The sequence below is a fragment of the Sapajus apella genome, unplaced genomic scaffold, assembly GCF_009761245.1.
Source record: "Sapajus apella isolate SASKATOON/1434 unplaced genomic scaffold, GSC_monkey_1.0 scaffold90, whole genome shotgun sequence".
Lineage (NCBI taxonomy): Eukaryota > Metazoa > Chordata > Mammalia > Primates > Cebidae > Sapajus > Sapajus apella.
Window position 1 is genome coordinate 541,518 of NW_022437030.1, and position 24,642 is coordinate 566,159.

General features: G+C 36.4%; 1 protein-coding gene across 1 annotated transcript in view; it reads right to left on the minus strand.

Moving 5' to 3' along the window:
* The window catches only part of ITFG1 (integrin alpha FG-GAP repeat containing 1), a 295,251-nt gene that overhangs the window by 197,576 nt on the left and 73,033 nt on the right, over positions 1-24,642 (minus strand). The window contains exons 7-8 of the mRNA XM_032255603.1: positions 14,255-14,319; positions 9,640-9,721 (exon numbers count right to left, since the gene is read on the minus strand). Coding sequence (XP_032111494.1) covers positions 9,640-9,721; positions 14,255-14,319 — 147 coding nt within the window. The remainder of the gene's footprint in view (positions 1-9,639; positions 9,722-14,254; positions 14,320-24,642) is intronic.

The window sequence follows — 24,642 nt, forward strand, 5'->3', positions numbered from 1 at the left end:
TCACTTCCTAGCTGTGTGCCCTTGGTCAAGTTTGTGAACCTCTCTGAACCCTACTACCACATACTATAATGAGGCTAAATAATATTGTTCACCTCAGAAAGGTTTGGAAAGATTACTTGAGACAAATGCAAAATATTTCCTATAAAATAGTTTCTGCCAAAAATAATTCTTAAGCATTATGAAAAAGAAAGAAACAGACATTTGCAATATACAAAACTTGTAAATTCTGTCAATGTCACTGATTAACAAAAACTTGAAAGCTTTTTTTTGATTAAATTAAACATACATTAGTTACAGAGGGTGATGTGATGATAGGCAAGGGCAAGTTAAATACAGAGAATGTCCACTTGTCTGTGTGTAACAATGACTAAAAGGAAACTGTCTTGCTACTGGGGAACAGAACAGGAAAATAGGATTGCTTTGTGAGCGAGGCAAAGGGAATGGACTGCTGTGAGAAAGTGATAAGTAAGTAAAGGGCACTTTCATCCATTCACTCACTATCCATCCATCATCCACCATCCATTCAACCCATCAACCCATCATTCAGCTCTTTAACAGGTTATGGTTAAGCACAGAAAAGCTGTGTACATACCTACATCCGAAAAGCACAACTGTGACTTTGCTTATCAATGAATGGGGCATTTATACAGAGCGAAAATGAAGAGTTGCGGAGGGAAAAATATGGGGTCGAAATGGAAGTCAGACGTGTTTGAAAACAGGGCAAGATATTTTCTGCTTACAGGTGACACTAGGCTCTTCATAATGAGCTTCTATGCCACTCTGATTCATGGCAGAGAATTCCTTTCAGGTGTAATGTGCCATACAGAAATGAATCTCACCATCTTTTGGTCCTTCCTAGGTATATGTTCTTTAAGGTCTAACAATAGCCAAGTTGTCTGCAATAATGACTTTCATATACTGTTGCAATCAAAACAACAAACAGATACGCATAGTTAAGTTTACAGGACAGTTTTATGGGGTGCTCCATTAATCATAGATCAATTGTATTAATTAGGGTAGACTTAGAGTGACAAATGTTCCAATTAATTTGTGGGTTATATTAGAAAGTATTAAACATACCATCTATTAAATTACAAAATGGCAATGTAATAATGTAAAATGCAACATTATCCTGTAGCATTTTTAAGTATGTTAAATTTAATATTGAAAAGGCTAAGTATACATTCATAATACCATGCATCATTAAAAAATTAAATGCACAATACTGTCTTGAGAATACAATATGTCAGATGTATATTTAGGAAAAAAAACACTCTTACCTAGAATGCAAATCTGTATAAAATGGCTTTAGGGATATAGAGTCCTAGATTTTCCTCATATTTGTATACCTTAAAAGAAACTAAAATAGCCTAGTCCACTTTAGATGCTGAGTATGTATAAAGTCAAGACTATGAAGCAGCCATTTTATAATTTTTATATAAATTACAATTTCCAATCAAAAAGCATTCAAAATATTTATTAGAATCACATCTGGCATCCACGACTCACCAAGATAGATGCCTCAGAGAAGTCTTTATTACAAATTAGAAACTCAGGAACTAATCACTTTTGCTGTGGTAACTATTGCATTGCAATCACCATAGACATGGAATGAAATGGAAATACCAATGAACTGGATTATTTGTTTGTAAAAGTATTGCAAATATCAGAAGAGCACTCTAAGAACATCTCACAACTTTGGGTGCTTTATTGCAATGAGTGCCCATAAAATATTTGTTTTACCAAAAACTTCTAATAGCATTATCCTTTTTTGATGGGATAATAGGGGCAGAGGAGGGTAAGGGAGACAAAGGTCCCACAGGTTAGAGGGAGAACTGTTTAAACTGGTTACGATGACTTCGAATACATGGAAACAGAATTGGCACTATAAAAATACAAAAGGATATTAAGAAGCTGTGCAAATACAGTTGTCTATTTAAATGCTGAATAGATAGTAAATACTGTAAATAATGCATGTTGTTGTTTACTGGTCAGAATTTCTGAATTAGAAAATATAAATAGGAAGACTAAGACTTAACAATTTGTAAGGATCCAGGATGTCTCCTACTGGAATCAGCATCCATGTATTTTAGATTCAGAAAAATTTTTAGTTTAATCATTTAACTTTAATCAAAATCAGTAAAAGTAATGATACATTAGTCTTCATCATATGAATGAATCTAAGAAGTTTTAGTTTAGAATTATAGTTGAATGTCTTAAGATACCCTAAATTTGAGCTCAATGCTTAAAAAACAATTATACTATTTAAAAATTTTCAGTGTTAATTCTGAATACTTAATATCCAATTGAACAGAGTATTTTTCATTTAATTAAATAGTTCATTCACAATTATTCATTAGTATTTGTAATGTGACTGGCACTGCTATAGGCTTGTGGACAAAACACACCAATGGAGTTCTGGTGAGGGTACATGATTAGAATGAATACCATGTCAGCAATAGTCTGCAAGGGAGAAAAATAAAGCAGGAAAGGGGGTTAGGAGTGCTGGGGGTAGGGTTTACAGTTTTAAATAAAGTAGTCAGGGAAAGCCTCCAGGAGAGAGTGAAGTGGCAAAACCAGAAGGTGGTATGGGAATGTGTCATGATGAATCTCATGCAGAGGGATAAGCGAGGGCAAAGGCCTCAGAAAGGACAATTTGCAGAACACCGAGGAGGCAGTGTGTCTGGAGCACAGGTGCATTTATAGTGTTAGAAAGGCAGGATGCTTTGGACATGTGCTCCTTCATTTACCCATTATCCATCTTTTAAATGGCAGTTAAACAAGGACATGCTAATATCCAACTCTGTGTCTCTCCAGAGCTTTTATCTCCCATTTGTATTTCATTTTGTCTTCTAATAGACACCTCAAACTTAACATGTCACAAACAGAACTATCAATTAACAGAACTCCAGAGTTGTTGTTCTTACTCCTTTCCTATCTCATCAAATGGGACTGCCACTCACACAGTTGTTCAAACCAAAAACCTAGAAATCATTCTTCTTTTTCTCTTCCCCCCAACATCTAATCCATTAGCATGTCCTGTCAACTTTGTCTCCAATATGTTGTAAATAGTGGTTTCCCTGGTTCAAGTTACCATAGCTTTTCCCTCTTAACTAATCTCCTTGAAGTTTCCAATTATATTTAGAATAAAATCCGAACTCCTTGTTACCTTTGTCCACAAAACACTACAAGACCTGGCCAAGTGCCAGCCTTCTTTTTGTTCTTCAAACACCAAGCTCATTTTTGCCTTAGAATCTTCACTTATGTGTTCCTTCTGCATGGAGCATCTTCCCCAAAAACCTTCTACAACTTGATTCAAGTCTCAGATCAGATGTAACCTCCAACGAGCTACCTAAAATAGCCCTTTTCATTTCCTCTTATGGCACTTTGTTTAATTCCTCTGATCAGAGCACTTATCACTTTCTAACAATTCCTCATTAATTTACTTGTTTTTGTCTTTCTTCCCTCAAGAGAATTTAAGCTTCTTGAAAGCAGAGTTTCTGTATGCCTGAGGCTTGGCTATATGCCAAGTATGTAATACACAGCCAGTCCAAATAGCAGGAACTCTAAAACTATTTTTTTAATTCATTAATCAATACCTTGTACACAATAGAAATGTTTCATTATAAAACAGGGAACTAAATGGAAGAAAAACAAATTGCTCCACAATTTTAAATAATAAACAGGCAGACTGAACTATTTGAATCATATGTCTGTACCAAACAATTCAAAGAATATAAAAGTATTATAATGCAGCACTTATATCTAATTTGCCCATTTACACATATTAAAGTACTCTATATCTGTATTTACTTGATAATTTCTGACTGGCAATGACCGTGATATGGTATAGTAGTATATTTAAGAGAGAATATTTGCAACTTCAAACATTTTTCTGTTTTATTGATAATTTTTGACTAGTGTTCAATGTTCCTTTTTAATGAAAAAGAGGCTACTTAACAAGAGCAGCCAATTTTCTACTATAAGAAACAAACAAAAAAGTGTACCATTAATGTAAGACTGTGCCATTAATGTAAGACTGTGGACCAAAAGCCAATCTTAAATGACTCACATAATAAAACCAAGTACAGAAAGTATAGCAACAAGAACTTTCTGCTTTCTAGCTTCTTTGATAATCGTCACCTGTCTATTTGAAGGCATGTGATTTTAAAAATTCTTTTGTGAGAGAGAATATTAAATTCAATTGCCAATTAGCATTCAGACTAAATATTAAATTTATATTTCCATACATGACTCCTCTGATTTACTTTACAGATCAAACATGAACAAGAAACAATTTTAATTTGTCAGATGGTTACTGAAAACACCTAGCCATAAAACAAAGGGAGCATAATTGCTATAAATGCTTTGAAATCAGCTCTACAATGGTTACTTTGGAATTAACATTAGAATTTTTACCAAGCATTATAAAGCTTCATAAAACAACTTTAATGTGGGGTATCCCTGCCTTTCTCCTTTACTTTACTAAATGTCATTGATTATCTACTGTGCTAGGTACTGGGGCATTCAATTGAATCATATTTATTATTAACCATCAATGACACTATCTTTAAGTTGTTCAAGATTTTCCAGTATGTTTATAGCTTTCATGAATGACAGTTTTCCATTTTCATTAGCTCCTTTATTTTTTATAGGATTATCTAGATCTGACTGACAATTCCAAGGCCGAGTTCATCATGCCCAGTATTCTTTCTTTACTTGAAGAAGAAAGTATGATCTCCTGCTGGAGATGTGATACACAACAGTTAGCATGAGATCTGGATAATTTATAAATAAATTTATATGACATTTACAATAATTCAATCTACAAAAAATGCTGACATTCTATATAAGATTTGTTTTTCCTTCAGTTTTATAGCTTTTATTGATTTCCACTACATCTAGTATTATATATGAAATTGACATGCATTTTCTCTCAGTCTAATTTCTATTGACTTTTTGTCCTATATAATTTAATAAGAGATAAGATCTTATTATAGGAATTCTAGAATCTGATATTCAGAGCCTATGTAGAAGAAGACTCAAGATTAACATACAGTTTAAAAGGATGACATAGTAGGGCAAGACAAAAATATATATTCTAGAAGATACAGCTTCCTTGATGATTGCTTAGCTATGAGGGACATTTATGGGTTGCAGATGTTCCAAATATGAGACTAGGGTCCAGAACCTCATCTGATACTAGTAGCAGCAAGAGTTTACTGGGTAATTTCTATGACTCAGGGACTGCTCTGAGAATTCTGCAAATGGTAACTTTTGGGCCACCAATACCCTACTAAAATAAAAATCTAAAGGTCTTTTTTTGATCTTCTTGCATCACATTTTAATATCTGCAGATGTTTTTTGACCACCTTTTAGCACCTACTTTTCTTCCTCCTTAGCCCTCTGTCAACCTCTATTTTACACCTTCTTTGGAGGGCTCATCCCAGTCTTGACCTCTTCCCTCTTAAAGGGCTCTCACACCTGCTTTGGCTTTTTCCCTCAGCTTAGGTCTGCTAAACATGATGACTTTGTTGTCTTTGCAGCATGATTAATATGGTAACTTTAAAGCATCTCAGTACCTAATTCAGCTTTCTCTCCTGATTTACCTATCTTTGTGAGTAGTATCGCCCTTCTTTAGGTTATTCAGAGTCAATTTTTTACTATACTTTCTACTGTCCCTAGCGTCAAACCAATCAGCAAATTTACTGATTCCCTCCACATACTGATGTAGTTCAGCTCTGGCTCTCACCACCTCATGCCCTGACCTGTCTCCTGAGTGTTTTCCACCTTTAGAAAATACTGTATTTTAAGACTGTTTAAATCTGCCTCTCTTTTAACATCAAAATCTCAGGTACCTCTGGGATTCTAATAATCTTCCTTTGAACTCCTACGGCATGCCCAAGAAGCATTATATTATGCATATCCCACCAGACCAGCAGATTTTGTTCAACTTTACTTTCTGAAGTTAATAAAAAAGGTATTAGCAAAGAGATGTTCAAATTGTTCTACTGTTTCCCATCACTTCTACAAAATAAAATCAACATTTGTTCATCTGTTATTCATTTGGTAATCTAATGTGTTCCCAGGCCATTTATTATGCTTCTACATTTTTACAGTAACTGTTGATTCAACCCAAACTGGTTTATTCACTAGTCACTAACCAAACCATTTTTATATGTCCGCATATTTTGAGCCAAATCTTAGATTTGCTTCAAAGTCCAGTATAAAATCTCACCAGTTCCATGAGGCTTTTGTACCCTTTCTCAGCTTAGAATGATCTATATTGCCACAACACTTAGATAGCACTTTTTCCATGGCATTAATTTCACAGTCAACAATGAAATGCAGTTTGGTTTCTCTTATATTGTGGCAGTTACTTGCTGCTTTACTCTTGTATTGATTTTTTACATATTCATATTCTATCTTCCCAACTAGAATATAAATTTCTTTTTTTTCCTTTTCTTGAGCGGGGGTCTCACTCTGTCACCCAGGCTGGAGTGCAGTGGCATGATCACTGTTCACTGCAACCTCTGCCTCCTAGGCTCAAGTGATCCTCCCACCTCAGTCTCCTGAGTAGCTAGGACCACAGCTTGTGCCACCATACCCAGCTAGCTTTTTGTATTTTTGGTAGAGATAGGGTTTTGTCATGTGGCCCAGGTTGGTCTCAAACTCCTGAGCTCAAGTGACCCTCCTGCCTCAGCTTTCCAAAGTGTTGGGATTACAGGTGTAAGCCCCTGAACCTGGCCTGTAAAATTCTTAAAGGCAAGGACCTTATCTTTAAAATCAGTTTTCGGACATAGTATTCAGCTCAATATTTTAAGCATAACAGAGGTTTAATTTTTTTTCAGAGGTCTAACTTTTGCATTTTATTTGGAGTTAAAGATGCTGTGAAACTATATAATCTCTTCTTTCATCTTTAAAAAAAATTTTTTTAGAGATGAGGTCTCACCCTGTTTCCTAGGATAGAGTGCAGTAGCTCAACCACAGCTCACTGCAGCCTTGACCTGTGTGCTCAAGCAATTCTCCTGCCTCAGCCCTGTGAGACGCTGAGACGACAGGTACAAACTGCGACATACAGCCATATATGACCTTTTCTAAATGAGTCGTTCATGTCACTCAGAAAATAGGATCAATTTTATATGAACTCAGAAGTTCTATGATGAAAATTTTAACACTTTTTTTTTTTACTGGGAAGCAGGTATATACTATGGTTTCTTTCTTGCCATGGTTGACTATTACTTCTCAATAATTTACTTTTTCATTACTAAATTAACATATTAAATTAACCTAACCACAAAACAAAATTTGGAAAATAGGGAATAAGATAATCTATTATCCTACTTTAACAAAACCATTATTATCCTTTTGCTGTGTTTCTTTCTGGTCTTCTCTATTTTTTTAGACAAGTGAGCTGTGGGCCATTTAAAAACATTTCTCTTTGGTACAGACTTCTTGTAAATTACATCATTTATTTAAGCATGTGCACTCTTTATCAACTGAATGGTAAATTTCTGAAATCATGCTGACTTCCTGGCTGTCAGTCACTTCCCTTGTTTTGGTTAAAAGGAAGTAGGTGGAAAGTAAGATGGAGGGCTAGATGCAATTCACAAACGTATTCAAATGTAGACTTTTCACAGGAAAAAATGCATATTTTTGAAATGTTAATATTCATATTTTTGGATCCAGCAGTCTTTTTTGCCAATATTCAACTAAAAATACATGAACTTTAAAAAAGCTAACATGTAATATTTATTAAAAATTTACTAAGGCTGGGTGCGGTGGCTCATGCCTATAATCCCCAGCACTCTGGGAGGCCGAGGTGGGCGGATTGCCTGAGCTCAGGAGTTTGAGACCAGTCTGGGCAACACAGTGAAACCCTGTCTCTACTAAAATACAAAAAATTAGCTGGGCGTGGCGGTGTGCACCTGTAGTCTCAGCTACTCGGGAGGCTGAGGCAGGAGAATTGCAAGAACCCGGGAGGCGGAGGATGCAGTGAGCCGAGATTGCGCCACTGCACTCCAGCCTGGCTGACAGAGTGAGACTCCATCTCAAAAAAAGAAAAAAAAAAATTTACTGATACATTAAAAAAAGTTTACTGATAAACTACCAAAGTTATGTTTCTTAATTTGTGCCTCATATTTTGCACATCTTAAAAATACTAACATGCAAATGTTTATGTTTAGCAAAATTGTTAAAAAAAACCTCAAAGCAAAGCTACTAATAATTTTGTTAAAAATAAGGCATTTTATCATAAAACACATGATCATAAAGGGTATAACTTTATTTTGGAGGTTTTTAGCCAAGGGTTAAGGGGATCAGAGAGGTCTCTGAACTCCCTGAGAATTATAGTACATATATTTTTCCTAAAGAGAGACTTTCAGACAGAGCCGTTACTAATTTAGCTAATCAAATTAGCCAGCAAATTCCAAAAAATAATGTCATGTGTTCTATTACTTGACTATTTGCATTAAAAACTGGAAAGGCAACAGAAATTTACTCAAAATTAACATAATACTCAATATAACTAAAATATGGGGCAACACAGAGATTTATGTTAAAATGTCCATGATATGACATAATCAAACTTCCTTGTTTAGCTATGCTGGGATACATCCATATGATACTGAACAGTGAGTTGATTTAGTCAGCTGCGTACAGAGCAGCAGAGGCAACAAGAACAAAAAACAGGTAAGTCCAATGAATAGACTCAAACTGCAGTTTGAGATGAGGTACTGCTATGTTGCCCAGGTTGTACTTGAACTCCTGGGCACAAATAGTCCTATCAAGTAGCTTGGGCTACAGGCAAAAGCCACTGCACCCAGCTTAAACTCTAACTTCTTGTACTCTTACTATAAGCCTGGCACTGCTTTTTATTTGCATTGTGCTATTCATAATAGCCTTTAGAGGTGGATATTATTATAATTTGCATTTTATATATGAGGAAACTGAGGTATCTGAATATGGTGACATCTCATCTACATTTTGAGGAAAGCCTACAGTGGTTATTGGCATAATGAAGGATCAGCGGGAAGGGAATGGGCAATGAACAGCTTTTAGGTAGGGGTCACCCAGACCACTTTCCCATCTAACACAAAGTCCTTTTAATGATTATTCTTGACAAATGATGAAAAGAGCCACATATGCTTTGGAAGTTCCTGGCCAATGTGAACTTGATTCTGGAGAATCTTATGGAAAACATAAATTCGTATGTCCTCTTTTTGGTAATTCATGACAGATACTACTCTTCTTTGAAATTAAGTTGTAAAAAAAAATGGTTTTTAGTATTGGTTCTAAGAGGTCAGATTAACTCCTTCACTTATATTTGTTCCATTTGTTGGATATACATGAAGAAGTTATGGTAATTAATACCTGGTATTCTCTAGAGAAGTCTCAGTAGATTTCCTTGTTTTGCATATTACTCCTGCAAACAGTATCAAACTATTTTTTAAACATGTCACAAATTTTTCCTTATTTCATTAAGAAATTGACCACATGTCATGTACAATACTATTAGAGAATAGGGATCCTTTGAAGCTATAATAATTCTGAAGACTCTGGAGTTATTTCCTGGTATGGGGAATTAATACGAATAGGTCAGAAAGATGGGGAGAATTGGAAAGGCAAAAGCAATCTTACCAAAGTCTGCAAATGCTGACTGTCCAACCACCACCATATTTTGAGGTTTTTCCAAGATGGTACTGACAGAGAAGTTTCCATCCTGTTAAATGAAAAAAACTTTGAATTAGACCATCTTAATCTAGTCTTTTAAGTGTGAAACAAAGCATTCTAACTGAACTAAGGAAATAAATAATTTCAGTGTTTTGCTGTATTGCACAAAAATTATTCCCATCTCCTGTTCTACTTTTATTTTGAGGCAAAAGAAACTCCCATGAGTTGTAGAAGAAAATGTGAATCTGGTATGCTTTCCTTGCTGTCAATTCTGGTATCTTTTACCAAATCATCATCATAATTTCAGAGGGCAATAATTTCAAGTACTGTGGAGGGCTTTGGAAGTATAAGGAATTACAAAACTAGTTCCTACCCTCAAAGAGCTTATATCTCCAGTTGGGAGATAGAGTAAAAGTCAGAAAGATAGAATTTCTGACGGTAACATATAAATAGCATAGGTAAGTTCAAAGACATATTTTGCAGATTTTAAGGGAAGGAGATTCTGTTGGGAACAATTAAGAAAAGATAGTGAAATGAGAGGAGAATTCCATTGATCCTTAAAGGACTAATCCATCAACAATTTAAGTTATCAATAAGAAGAGGGGCAAAGGATTACAACAGTGGCCATGTATTGACTGAGAAGCAGAGGTGCCCAAGCCAAGCAGAAAAGGAGAGCTTATTAGAGAGGCTCTGTTTCAGTTACTCTTTCCAAACAAAAACAATATACATCTGACTTCCAAAAAATTTTTTTAAATTAAAAAGAAAATTATTGGCTTTCCCTTCTATAATTTTAGATTACTACACAAGAAAAAGAAATCAAAACAATAAATTTGAAATTTTGAGCTCTCAGGTTTGTACAGAATTCTTATCATTGATGTCTCTATTTGCTGTTTGAGATACTGACTCTGATTCCTATATACTTCATATAGGATATCTGTATACTTTAAAATGAGTTTTTCCTTCTTTGTTCCTCTAAGGATACGGTAGATTTGTCTGAGTGAAAAAACGAGCACTGGTTTTCTCCCTTATGCTCTCACATAAGAATCAAATTTGTGAGACACATAAGACTTCTGTGACTAAATGTGGGGGATTTTTCCCCACCACAAACAAGCAATCATTTCTGCAGTGGATACCACCTGGTTGTCCTCTAATTCAATTCTGACACTACCTACCTAGAGATAGTGACAGATTCTACAGTTTGAGGGCTCAGTCCCCCAAATTACCCTGGACATCAGTCCCAAGTTCGGGCCTCCAATATTTCTGCCCAATCAGCTTCAAGTTGGGGTTCACATCACCCCCTCTTTGGATTCACAGCTGGATTGGCTCACAGAACAACTCTGATCTTGTATAAACCAATTTTTCTAGTCTTACATTCTAATATCTCTTTTATATTCTGGCCTAAACCAGCCACTTTCTACTCTCTGGATGTTTCCTGTATCTCCTGTGTACTTCCTTGCCTACCTTTTCCTCTTTCTCACTTCCAATCACTAAAATCCTTTAATTCATACTAGCTATGTGGAATACCACATCTTTTTTTTTTCTTTTGAGATGGAGTTTTGCTCTTGTCACCCATGCTGGAGTGCAATGGCATGATCTTGGCTCACTACAACCTCCATCTCCTGGGTTCAAGCGATTCTCTGGTCTCAGCCTCCTGCGTAGCTGAGACTACAGGCGTGCACCACTATACTAGGCTAATTTTCTATTTTTAGTAGAGATGGGGTTTCACCATGTTGGCCAGGCTAGTCTCGAACTCCTGATCTCAGGTGATCTGGCTGCCTCAGCCTCCCAAAGTATTGGGATTACACCTGTGAGCCACCGTTCCCAGCCTAAATATCACATCTTTTTTGAAGCCTTCACTGATAATTCTGGAACCAGATAGAAGCAACTGGTCTTTGAATTCCTGTAGCATAATGTATATTTCATCATACAAGCCAGGGTCATCCATATGCACAACCCAGCTGCTCTCCTGGCCTATAAGCTCTAGTCACTTCTGTATCTGCTAGAGCACTACCATGGGGCTATACATACAACTGATATGTAAAAAGATTTGTGGCAGCTTTCATTCTCCTACTGGCTAATATAGTTTTACAGGTTTTGACGGGATTTTTGGCCAATTAGTATGTGACTGCAATGTACCTGTTCATTCTTTAATTGAAAATGATCACTCATTTTATGAAAATGACACTTTAATGATTAACTATTGTTACTGTGGAAACTAAGAAAGATGTTCTCCTTGACCAAACTTTGGTCAGGCTCCTCCGAGAACTCTGCTTACCTAAGCCCAACCACTATCCTGCCCGTGTAGTAATTTCCCTTTCACTGACCCCCATCCTGCTCACTGGTTATAATGTCCCAATTTTCCTGGCTGTATTTGGAGATGAGTCCGATCTCTTTCCCCTATTGCAAAACTCCACTGTAGGAGTACACTTGAAGAAAAACTGCCTTACCATCTTTAACAAAAAAAAGTTACTTACTGACTCAGCCACTTAACAGGGACAACCCTCAGTCCCCATTTTCCAACAGCCAATTTATTCATTTTCTTAAAGAAAACAATAATAAAAGACCCCATCAAAATCTATTTTCTTCATTGAGTTGCTTTACTCCACTATATTTAAATCAGCCTAGACTTAAAGAATCTCATAAACTTAAGGGTGTTTCATGATGTTCTACAGATATTCTACTTTTTTGTAATGCGGTTTCCCGCTGACCCCGAATACACGTTAATCAAATACACCTCTCATTTTCTAATAAAGGCCATCTGCAGACAAACATCCCCCAGCAGTGGGGACTTAACATATGGCAGTCATAAAAAACACAGCAACCGTATTTCTATTATCAGAAAAAACAAATATAACTAATTTTTTAAAGTAGCATATTAAATAAGTCTTTTCTTGATTTAGATGTCTTACTTTCCCTCGCCTCCACAATTCCCCTCCACAAAAGAATCAAATTTCTGAGCTTAGAAGTACTTAGAAGCTCTGATTTTGTCTAAACAAAGCTACCCCCCATCGTAGTTTCCTTTCATGAAGGGATGGGAGTCATGATCAGCATCACTGACCATACTATGAGAGCTGGCTGATAATGAATCTCCTTCCGCAAGTTTGTGCTTTACATTTAAAAAATTGGTGTAGTTCTCTTAAGTATTTTAATCAAATTTATAAAAGGTTATGGGTTTGGCCAGGTACAGTGGCTCATGCCTGTAATTCCAGCACTTTGGGAGACTGAGGCATGCAGAACTCCTGAGGTCAGGGGTTCTAGACCAGCCTACCCAACATTGCGAAACCCTGTCTCTACTAAAAATAGAAAAAATTATTAGGGTGTGGTTGGCAGCCACCTGTAATCCCAGCTACTCGAGAGGCTGAGGCAGGAGAATCACTTGAACCCATAGGGCGGAGGTTGCAATGAGGTCTGAGATGGCGCCACTGCACTGCAACCTGGGCAACAAGAGCAAAGCTCTGTCTCAAAAAAAAAAAAAAAAAAAAAGGTATGGGTTTAATTTGGATTGAAAAATTTGATAAATGTCCACTCTGTGTAAGGCATGTTACACAAGCTGTTTTATTTAATCTTCACAAACATTCTGTGAAGCAGAGGCTCTTACACCCATTTTCTGTGTGTGGACAGTGAGGTTCAATACTTGACAAATATGTCATGAATGTCACTGTGATGGCTAGTTTTGTCTGATCTCAGATCCTGTCTTCTACTATGCAGCCTGAAATTTAACATTAAGATTTCAGGTGGTGCCTGTATTCCTAGCACTTTGGGAGGCTGAGGCGGACGGATCACGAGGTCAAGAGATCGAGACCATCCTGGCCAAAATGGTAAAGCCCCATCTCTACTAAAATATACAGAAATTAGCTGGGTGTGGTGGTGTGCGCCTGTAGTCCCAGCTACTTGGGAGGCTGAGGCAGAACTGCTTGAACCTAGGAGGCGGAGGTTGCAGTGAGCTGAGATCATGCCACTGCACCCCAGCCTGGGCGACAGAGAGAGACTCCTTCTCAAAAAAAAAAAAAAGGTTTCAGGTTGTTTATTCTTCATTAATTAACTGATCACATAATTCACATCAAGCTTAAAGTAAAATAAATCATGACATTGGCTTGGGAATCTTCTACTTACAATTAAAAAAAAACAAAATAAAACCTATTTCTTAACCCCAGTTAACCTGGCAGTAAGTTTAGCGTTTGTTATCTTATTTCTTAATATAAGCCTAAAGGCAAAAGGGAAAATTTAGTTTTTTTAAAAGAATTTTCTTCATAAGCCATCATGTTGACAAATTAAATGACAGTAACCTCTCTCAACAGCTGACAGCATAGCAGGGGTCCTGTTAACATGCACATTAGGGCAGCCTGATTAGTTTAATTGGCAGTCATGCCTAAAAACCTGCAGAGGAATTGGTGCTGAATGAATCACTTCCTTCAGCAATATTCAGCAGTTTAAATGCAGCAATGCAACCAAAGGCTCTTAAAGTTTTCTATTTATTGTTGAAATCAACCGACCAAGTGATTATTTTCATTTTATTTTCTAAAATTGTGTGCTTTTACTGAAAGCCATCAGTATAAAATGCTTCAAGGAAAAGATTTCTTACCAAATTTTCCCATATCTCAAACTGGAAGGTACTAGTGGTGGCATTCAATGTTGTCAGGAATAAATCTAGAAGGAAAATAATAAAAATGTAAAGTTTTGTAGTCTTACTGATGTGTACACTTTAAAAACAGGAAAAAACTGCAATACATTAAAATAATTAATGCAGTTCTACTTAAATGTATTTTAAATTACATTTTACAAGTTTCATCCCATCAAAAAAAAAAAAAACAGCAGATGACCCTGTATTAAAGAAAAAGAAGAAAATGTATTTAAAGAGCGTATTTGGTATTAGTCCTTCAAAAACATTCTTTATTTTCAATAACAGTTATGTGTAGCACTTTTAAAAATCATGTACTTTTTGTTCTTTATTCCAAGTGTACTATACTTTTTAGAAAAATATTCTAATTGCAATCACATTTGTTTTCTCACCCTAAAAGCAACACTTACCTATGTATCATAGTTTTCAACATTATTTTAAATCACATTATTTCAGCATCCAAAAGTTTTTGCACTCATATTAAATAAATAATAAATTATGTTTCAAATTTTCAGTAATAGAATTGTTTTCATAAATACCAGCTAACAAGTTTGTTTTATTGAGAAGTACAATAATTTTAATAAAATTTCTTTGAAAATAAAATAGGTTCACAGTGAAATCGAACACCTTATCATTGCAAAGGCCAGATGAACTGCAAATAAATCTATTCTAGTAGCAGCATTTATTATAATGTTGCATCATGGCAATTTTACTTAGTGAATATATGTGGTTTTAAAATGATGAGGTGACTCATAGGAATATTAAAATGATATGACTGTTTAATGCTTTAAAAAACAACTAAGAGTAACATGAAGATCATAATTACTAAAAAGAAAAAAAGGTTTTTTTTCCTTCCTACATTACATATGCTCAGAAAACTACCATTCACATTTTTAATGTGTTTTTTGCAAGGGTGTCATATGAATTTGACAAAGCTAAAAGCTAAGGAATTTGTTTATTTTTATAATTAGCTGAACTCAAAACTCCTCATTCCAAGTGGAATCATTCTTATGTCCATGTATCAAATAGCTCTGTATTTATTTCCACAACAAGGAAAATGCTTTGCCTGTAGATATACAAATGTATTCCACTATGAATGCGATTTGTTTACTGTCACTCATGTACTTCCAAACTCATTTGATCTCATTCCTTTTCTTCCAAGATGTAGGGCAAATCCCTCACCTGTTATGTGAAGGCCACTTTACCTACCTTTCCAGCCTCAATTTTGCGCTACTCGCTCATAAGAAGACTGTGTGTTCCAGACAGAGCAATGTAGTTGCCAGATACTGTCATTTTTTTTGACATCTATTTGCCCCTGTACATGTCATTTCTCATTTCTGTAGTGCCCTTCTACCTCACAGCCACGTGGTGAATGGACTATTCAAAATTGGCTGAAATGTCTTCTTCCTTCCAGAGCTCCTTCCTCTCCCAAGACATAGCTTTCCCTCTACTGTTATTCTCCTGTGCTACTTCCACTGTGGCAGTGATTACAATCTCCAATGATATTCTGGCTTCACATCTGTCTGTCCAAAGCTCCCTGTGGGCAGGAATCATGCCTAATGGATTTTTCTATCTCTGCTATTTCTATGAGCTGGGAAATATAACATGTTCAAATGATTGCTGGATAATTATGAACAACATGCTGTACGTATACTGTAGTTCTTGCAAATTTGCTTAGGCATCTAAAAATTATTATTATGTCTTTAAATGGAAAGTCTTGGGAAAAGAAGGGTCTACATTAAAGCATTTCATTAAAAATAATCACAGGGACTACCATACTAAGTATGTTTAAAAGGTGTTACATTTTTATGGCATCTGAAAATGTGAATCATCAGCGTAAGAAAGCGATTAGGGATTAACAGCCACAGAGAGTCCTAAGAATCACCAAGGGAGGCAAGAGTGCAAGTTCTGAGATATTTGAAAGAAGTAAAGCTCAGAAAAGGGGCAAGCATGCTATTACTTTACAGATGTATTTGTTCAAACTAAAAATATCAAACTTCTGAAATTCTTAATCCATTTGAAAATAGAAAAAATGTGGAGATATGTTTTCCACAAGGAATCTAAGGCTTGCTGTCTTGATAAGGCAGTTAGCATCATGGGATTAGAAGAACGACTCTGTGACACATAGGGTTAAGATATGGTTAAGGGGGACAGTTAGAAGGAGTGGTGGAACTACCAGCAATTTATCACCACTCCTAGAAAAACAATTCAAAAATTTTTTTCTACTGGCGTTCTATTAGTCACAATCTATATTTGCGTAGGTGAAAATTATGAGTCCCTGTTCTTTCATGCATATTTAAAGAATTTAGGAACTGTAACAGAAAATACTGATTCTATTTCCATGGCTTTGCCAGCTATTTATTACAGCTTTGAAAAGTAGTAAATCTAGGTGAGGGATTGGAAATATCCTGTAAAATAGGTTTTTTAAAAAATCTCATTTTACTATTCAATTATGTAAAGAGGCCACAGAAAAAATAAATGATTCATTACACGGAGAAACAAAAATAGAGAAACTTAATTATTAGTAATTCAGTATAAAGAATCATGCCTCAGACTTTGACTGAAATGAAATGAGAATGAAAAACTCCTAGAAGAAAATTTTTAATCAATGAAGCAATACAATTCTCACCCTCTCACATGGCTCAAAGTAATTCATAAAGTAAAATTTAAGGAAATGTACTCAAGAAACAGTAATAGATGTGACACGCCACTCAGATGCCCTTTATGGAATCAAGGATTTATTCCCTCAGCTTCTGGAAATATTAGTGGTAGACAATCCTAAGTGGTTAACCCTCTTTGGAACAGCTTTGGCTAAAAAAGAGCTACCTTGCAGAAGGTTGCAACCCTTTTTGGGCTAACCTGCATCCAATCAATATCAATTTGGAGGTATAAAGGCTAAACCCACTTACCACAACTCAGGACAACTCTACAGGGCCATTCCACATTCAGAGCTCCCCAGGGGTCACTTGAGGCTTTTACTGACACTGACTGGCAAATTGGATACCAAGAGTCAAGACCAATCCTTGTGTTGTATTCAGGAAACCCATCTCATGTGCAAAGACACACATAGGCTCAAAATAAAGGGATGGAGGAAGATTTATCAAGCAAATGGAGAGTAAAAAAAAGCAGGGGGTTGCAATCCTTGTATCTGATAAAACAGACTTTAAACCAACAAAGATCAAAAGAGGCAAAGAAGGACATTACATAATGGTAAAGGGATCAATGCAACAAGAAGAGTTAACTATGCTAAATATACATGCACCCAATACAGGAGCACCCAGATACATAAAGCAGGTTCTTAAAGACCTACAAAGAGAATTAGACTTCCACACAATAATAGTGGGAGACCTTAACAACCCACTGCCAATATTAGACGGATCAAGGAGACAGAAAATTAACAAGGATATGCTAATAAAAACAACATAATGATAGCTAACATCATTGGTATTCACTTGAACAAATACCCCGTAACAAAAGATCACATCATGATGTAGTGAAAAATTCAGGATATGAACTCCAAACTCAATTAAGTTCTTTTTCATTTAACAAGTAAAATAGTGAAAATATTCAATGCACATGCAGTTTCTTCCCCAGAAACTACAGAGACATAGACAAGTGTGTTCAAAAACATTAAATGGTTTATGCTTCAATCATCTCCAGTCATAGTTTGAGAGGAGTAAGCTACTGCATTGTAATCTCTGTCAACTGCAGCTTAGCCTTCCTTTCAAATGAAGAGCTCCCTGGTTAAAGCTGGCATTAAAAGGAAGCCTCAGGAGTTTAAGAAACTTAAATTGGAAGTCTACTGTATGAATTAAATCATGTTAGAAAAAGTCAAAACAAAATTAATGATTAATCATGAGCATGTAATATCCTTTTGATATACTATGGTATTATAAAAGATGTTGAAAATTGTGATGTCAGGCACTATATTTTTCAGTGTGACATCTCAAGTTTTAAGAAAAATATTCCAATGGAAATTAAAATAAACCTACTTATAATATTATTTTGAGTTCTGCATGAAGAAATTCTCCTTGGATAATAATAGTTACTATTCAGAAAGGAGTAATATTATGGTTTATTTTGAAAAAATATAGTTAATAAAACATTTGTAGTATTTTCTGTAAGCTGAAATGTCTGGAGACATGTCCACAAAGAATGTCTCAAAGTAGTATCATAACTTATACTGTTCCTATGCTCAAGCTAGGAGGCTATGCCAAGCTCATGTTTATATTTGTTCTATAGTACTATCCAGTTTCTCTTAAGCCCAGTTATATTAGGGGAAGGGCAGCATAACAATGTAGAATAAAAGTATCTTTACAATAAAACACTTTTTCCCCCAGTTATTGATTAAAAAGTACACTGAAGGCCATATGACCGCTGAAATCACTTAACAACAGGTCATGCCGGCATTCACTCTTTGCAGTAGCAGTTTAATTGCATTCTGTAGCTCAGAGGTCATCAACTGAAATGCTGTAAGGCCTAAGGCCTTAACTTAAATAAATTAAGAGAGCCTGGTACAAACAAGATGATCAAATAGTAAAAAGGCAAGGGGCATACAAACTGAATAAGGGTCTCAGGATAAGAGAGACAGTAGGAAGTGGGGGAACTAGATGAATCAAAAGAGACCATCACTGACCAGAGAAGACAGAATTAATTAGCTCTAGCCAATTGTTGTTGTTTACAGAAATATAATTTTTAATATAAAAATCATACTTTTAAAACACCGAAACTTAATTCAAAATATCTGAAACACAGCGTGGTCAAAAAAAAGAAAAAAACAAAACAAAAACTCAAAACGTGTCTCCAGGCTGATTTTCTCAACAGGTATTCATTTGAAACCACTGATAGAGATGACTGCATTAGTTATATTTTCGTTTGCAGAAGATCAATCCTATTTCCAATATTTTCCTTTATCAAATAATTCTGCCAAATCATATTCTATAAAGATGCACTAATTTAGTAAGATGATTTGAGAAATGTGGTTGAATAGTTCCCCTTCACAAGTCTACATTTCTAGGAATCTTTTTAAAATATCAATTTTTAAGTTCATTACTGTCTATCTAGACTTTCTCTTTATTTCCTGAAACATGGGGTCCAAAATGAAGATTCGCCATGCTTAGCAGACAGCTCTGATTCAAGAAGGTGTACAACAGATACAGAGAGACTCAGATGCCACACTTTGGAATCTGGGCACACAAGGCTGAAGGCCACTCATGCTTTCCCCTGACTTCCTTCATCAATCAAATCATGATCAGAAGTATTTTTCTTCTAAAGGAGGAAAAAAACCCATTGGCTTTATTTATTTCATAATGTATAATAAATATAAAAATTCTAGGCAAAACCAGTAAATTCCAAGTAACAGGCTGCTGGCGGCAAATAATGAAATGAATCTGTTAACTGCACTGAAAGGCAGTGTCTAAGGGGGTTAAAATTTTCACTTGACGAGGGTTATTAATAAATGAGGAGTATAAATTTTCAAATTACTACATTTTTATCATAGGAATTTATTTTCCATAACTTGTATGTTGAACTGTTAGAAGAAATGTAATCAAGACAATATGGTAAGTTAATGATCCCCAAAGACTTAGCAATACTTTGAATTCTGGTGTTAAATGTATGTATCAAGTGAAGACACATATTTCCTTTACTCCTGTGAGGTCAGGACCTTAAGGAATTTCAGGGAGATTTTGTAGCTTTAATATTTTCAATACTGGAATGATTATATGGGTTAACAGACACTAATTCAGACCCTCCACCTTGTCAGGGGAATACGTTAACAGAGATAATACTTAATGATGGAAAGAAATGGAGAACAGGAACTTGGCATCAATAATTGCTAAAATTTTCCGATTTTCCATCAACTTTCATTTACGTAAATTTACTTAAATGAAGGTTTTAAAATACCAATTTTAGAATTATATTTGCCCTTATGAATTTTCTTAGGGCAATGAAGTCAGTCTGCAATGATTTGGTTTATGCACTACGGTTACTTAACTTCCATTCATCCCTTTCATTCCAAAATCCTTTCTTTCTGATCTTGTCCACCTGTGTCTCATTACAGATTTATAAAGATGTTACTTTCTAGTTGCTCAATAGCTGCCTACACTAGAACTATATCCAAAAATGGTTTTTTAGCAGCTGACACATGGCACGTTGGATTTCTGAGTATTTATTTCCTCCAATGAAAAGACTGGGCAGGGCGCAGTGGCACACAACTGTAATCCCAACACTTTGGCAGGCTGAAGTGGGTGGATCACCTGAGGTCAGGACTTTGAGACCAACTGACAAACATGGTGAAACTCCATCTCTACTAAATACAAAAAATTAGCTGGGCATGGTGGTGCATGCCTGTAATCTCAGCTACTCGGGAGGCTGAGGCAAAAGAATTGCTTGGTATCTGGGAGGTGGAGGTTGCAGTGAGCCAACATCATGCCACTGCACTCCAGCCTGGGCAACAAGAGTGAACTCCATCTCAAAAAAAAAAAAAAAGAAAAAGAAAAAGAAAAAGAAAAAGAAAAAGAAAAAAGACTGTATGTCAGTTTATGCTGATGTTAAAGGACTTCCAAAAATCACATTTTTTAATGCATTTCTGTCTCCTAAGAGAAATAGTTTTGACAGAACTCTAAATTTTCATTACATGATGGACTCCTAGTCATGGGGTATGCGTTAGGAGAAAAACCCTTAAATTTATTCACAAAATCATGGCCAGACACTTAAAATCAAATTCAACTTGAAAGTGATTTCTTTCTTTTCCTCCCCTCCCCTCCCCCTCCTCTCCTGGAACATACTGGAACATACTGGAACTATTTCTGGAACATACTGGAAGGGAGTATTTTTCTTGAATCTAGAGCACTGTAGTAATAAGATGCCTAAAGTAATACAGTGTGATAACTTGGAAAAATTAAAGCAAAATGTTACCTTTCTGGACTTCACTTCCTTGCCTATAAAATGATGAGATGGAATGATCTTTAATATTTTTTCCACAACATATCCACTCACTGATTCAAATATCTTTTAAATATCTCTGACTGCTTGGCACTCAACTAGGTATTTGAGAGATAAACACAAATGACAGTTGAGCATGGTGGCTCATACCTGTAATCCCAGCACTTTGGGAGGTCGAGGTGGGCAGATCACCTGAGGTCAGGAGTTCGAGACCAGCCTGGCCAACATGGTAAAACCCCGTCTCTACTGAAAACACAAAAATTAGCAGGTGTGGTGGCAGGTGCCTATAATCCCAGCTACTCCGGCGGCTGAGGCAGAAGAATCGCTTGAGCCCAGGAGGTCGAGGTTGCACTGAGCCGAGATTGCGCCACTGCCCTCCAGCCTGGGCGACAAGAGCAAAACTCCATCTCAAAAACAAAAACAAAACACAAATGAAGTGTGCTCCTTACCTCTGAGGAACTTTTTGTTCCTTGAGAAGGCAGATGTGGCAATTGACAAAAACCACATAGTAATGGCTCTGCTAGAATTATGAATACATACTATTGGAACAGAGCTTGCAGAGGTACTCTCTGTTTGGATAAATTTGAGGAAGGCTTTACTGAGGAGATGACATTTGCACTGGTCAGAAACTTCATGGGCAATTTGTTTTTGGGAAGTCATTATATTCAGATTAGTGAAATGCTAACATTACCAACACATGACATTATGTTTATAAAGGTTTGCATGTATGAAATAAGTTAAAGTCAAACAATCAGATTATTAAGAAACTTCAGGTTGAAGCAATTGATTAAAATAATGAGACATACTCATGGCCACTAATTTGTTCAAAAAAATTAAACAAGGTTTATTAATGTAAAATACACACTAAATATATTCGACAATTAAAAAATTGCTTTTTTTTCTGAGACAGAGTCTCGCTCTGTCACCCAGGCTGGAGTGCAATGGTGTGATCTTGGCTCACTGCAATCTCCGCCTCCTGGATTCAAGTGATTCTCCTGCCTCAGCCCTCCGAGTAGCTGGGGCTATAGGTGTGTGCCACCACACCTAGCTAATTTTTTCTATTTTTAGTAGAGATGGGGTTTCACCATGTTAGGCAGGATGGTCTTGATCTCTTGACCTCATTATCTGCCCGCCTTGGCCTCCCAAAGTGCTGGGATTACAGGCGTGAGCCACTGAGCCCAGCAAAAATTGCTCTTATATGCATTCCAGCTGTACACAATCTGAAGCTGGTAATTCTGAGAAGTAATTTCCTCAGTATATGGCGTTTGATTAAAGTAGTCCCTAAACGTTATATGTGAAATTATAAAGAAATTTCTCTTGAAGCAGAAACAAGTATAATAATGACTAAACATGAAAATGAAGTGTATATTAAATATATTAAAGCTTCCTTTCAAATAGCTACATGAAATAATTTTAAAAACGTTAACTCTGAAAGTCTATCTTCAATCATTCTAATGCAGCAAAGGGTAAACCTTATAGGTGACTAATAACTTCTAATGAACCTTCATTTTCCTCAGTTTTCTCTGCCTGTTGTAGCAGCAGAATGCTATTTATAGGTCATGTTGAGTGCTCACTTCAATGAGAAGAGATTCAACCTTTCTTTTTTAATGTCAACGGGCCTTATATGAGAATTGAAACTTTGAGCTTTTAAAACTGAAGACTTAAAACAGTGCACTAAAAACAAGGAAAGGCTGTTAAGCTAGACAGGAAATTTCTAATGCTGTTTGGTATATCGATCATATTTAACTTATAAGTTAATCTATAACATGGCAGAATATTCCTATGGAGCATACCTGATGAAACCTTCATCCTAAAAAAGCCACAACCAAAACAGTGAACAAAATGGGCCACTGACTTAAACAAAAAAACCACCTGTTACTTGGCATAGGACTGATAACTGTTAGGTCAGCAAATGCCTACCAATTGTAAAAATTCCCTTCTGAAATGACAGGGTGAGGAGTTCTGCAGACCTCCTCTCCAGTAAAACAGGCATAACTGGGGGAAATTATTAAAAAAAATTTACAGCCTCTGGAAATTGTTTTGAGAGCATACAACAAATGAAGAAACATTTATTCCAGAAAATATACTAAAATCAGACAAGAATAAGAGTCTGTGACTTTTGAACCACTACCTGCTCTTGTTCTTCTCCTCCTAGTTCAGTGTGATGGAAACTCCACTTCAGGAAGGTGCCAAAAACACAGGGCTCCCCCTCTACACAGCTACTAGCCAAGGACTGTGGTAATTTCTGCGGGACAGGCCACCATTTCTCATCTTCCCCTGCTATATGTTGTAGAGGCTCAATTCCAAGAGTGTGAGGCCAAGAGGTCGAGGAAATCCCTTCTTCAACCCAGCCCCTACTCATAAGGTGGAGGATCTATTTCTGGTGCAGCACACTTAGAATAGCAGGGGCCGAGTGACTCACACACCAGTCCATATGTAGGCCTTTGCTTCAATGCTGGAAAGGCAAGCAAAGATCAGAAGCTACCACTCCAATGCAGTGCTCTGCTCCTAAAGCAGGGATGCCTCTCAGGGGAAAGTGTGTCACTGTCCTCACTCTCACCTCAGGAGCCATGCTCAGGGATTTTGCCCAGGAGAAGTGTCAAGCTATAACAGGCAGCTACAAAGCTGTCCCTTAAAGAACTGACTTTATTTAAAAAAGAGTGTGGGGAAGTTCAAATCCAAGGGTGTATTAGAAACAAATGGAGGTTTGATGGAAAGCGATAAAAAGAAGGCAGTTAGCCTCATGAAAGAAACAAACTAAATCACAGACCAGCTAGCTTAACAGAGAGAATTACGGAAAGAAGAACTACAAATAACCTTCCTGAAGTCTGGGCAAACCTACAACACTAACCTACAGAACAAACCTGCAAAGGAATCCAAACTTAATTATATCAGATCATGGAGGAATTTATGTCCCCAAGGTATTGTCAAAATTAGAGCAATCAGCTGGCAATTACTGAAGTCTAACAGCTGAGTGTGATCCAGAAAGAGACAAAGAGAGCCCTGCTAAAGCCACTGTCATCCCAGGATGACAAGGCACATGCCAACGCTGTAGCCTCTGAGGCACAACATCAAAGGCTTCACACTACAGGGAAAATACTCTTCGCTGAAATAGTCTAGTCAATTACAAAACAAATAAACAAACAAACAACAATAACAAACCTTGGGAAGTAGAAGGCAGTATCCAAAGTTGCTATAGTATATTACTGTGGTAAAGGATCTGGCTCCATTTTTAAAATATTTGTCTATTGACAGCTTTTAATTCTTACCCCTTCCTTTTCCTCTTCTGCCCTATATCTAAGCAAGTTTGTAAAAAAAGTCAGCCTCATTTGGGGCTGGTAGGAGATTTATGTCCCTCAAACCCTGCTCATGTATAGGAACCTCACCCAGGCCTCACCCCTAAATAG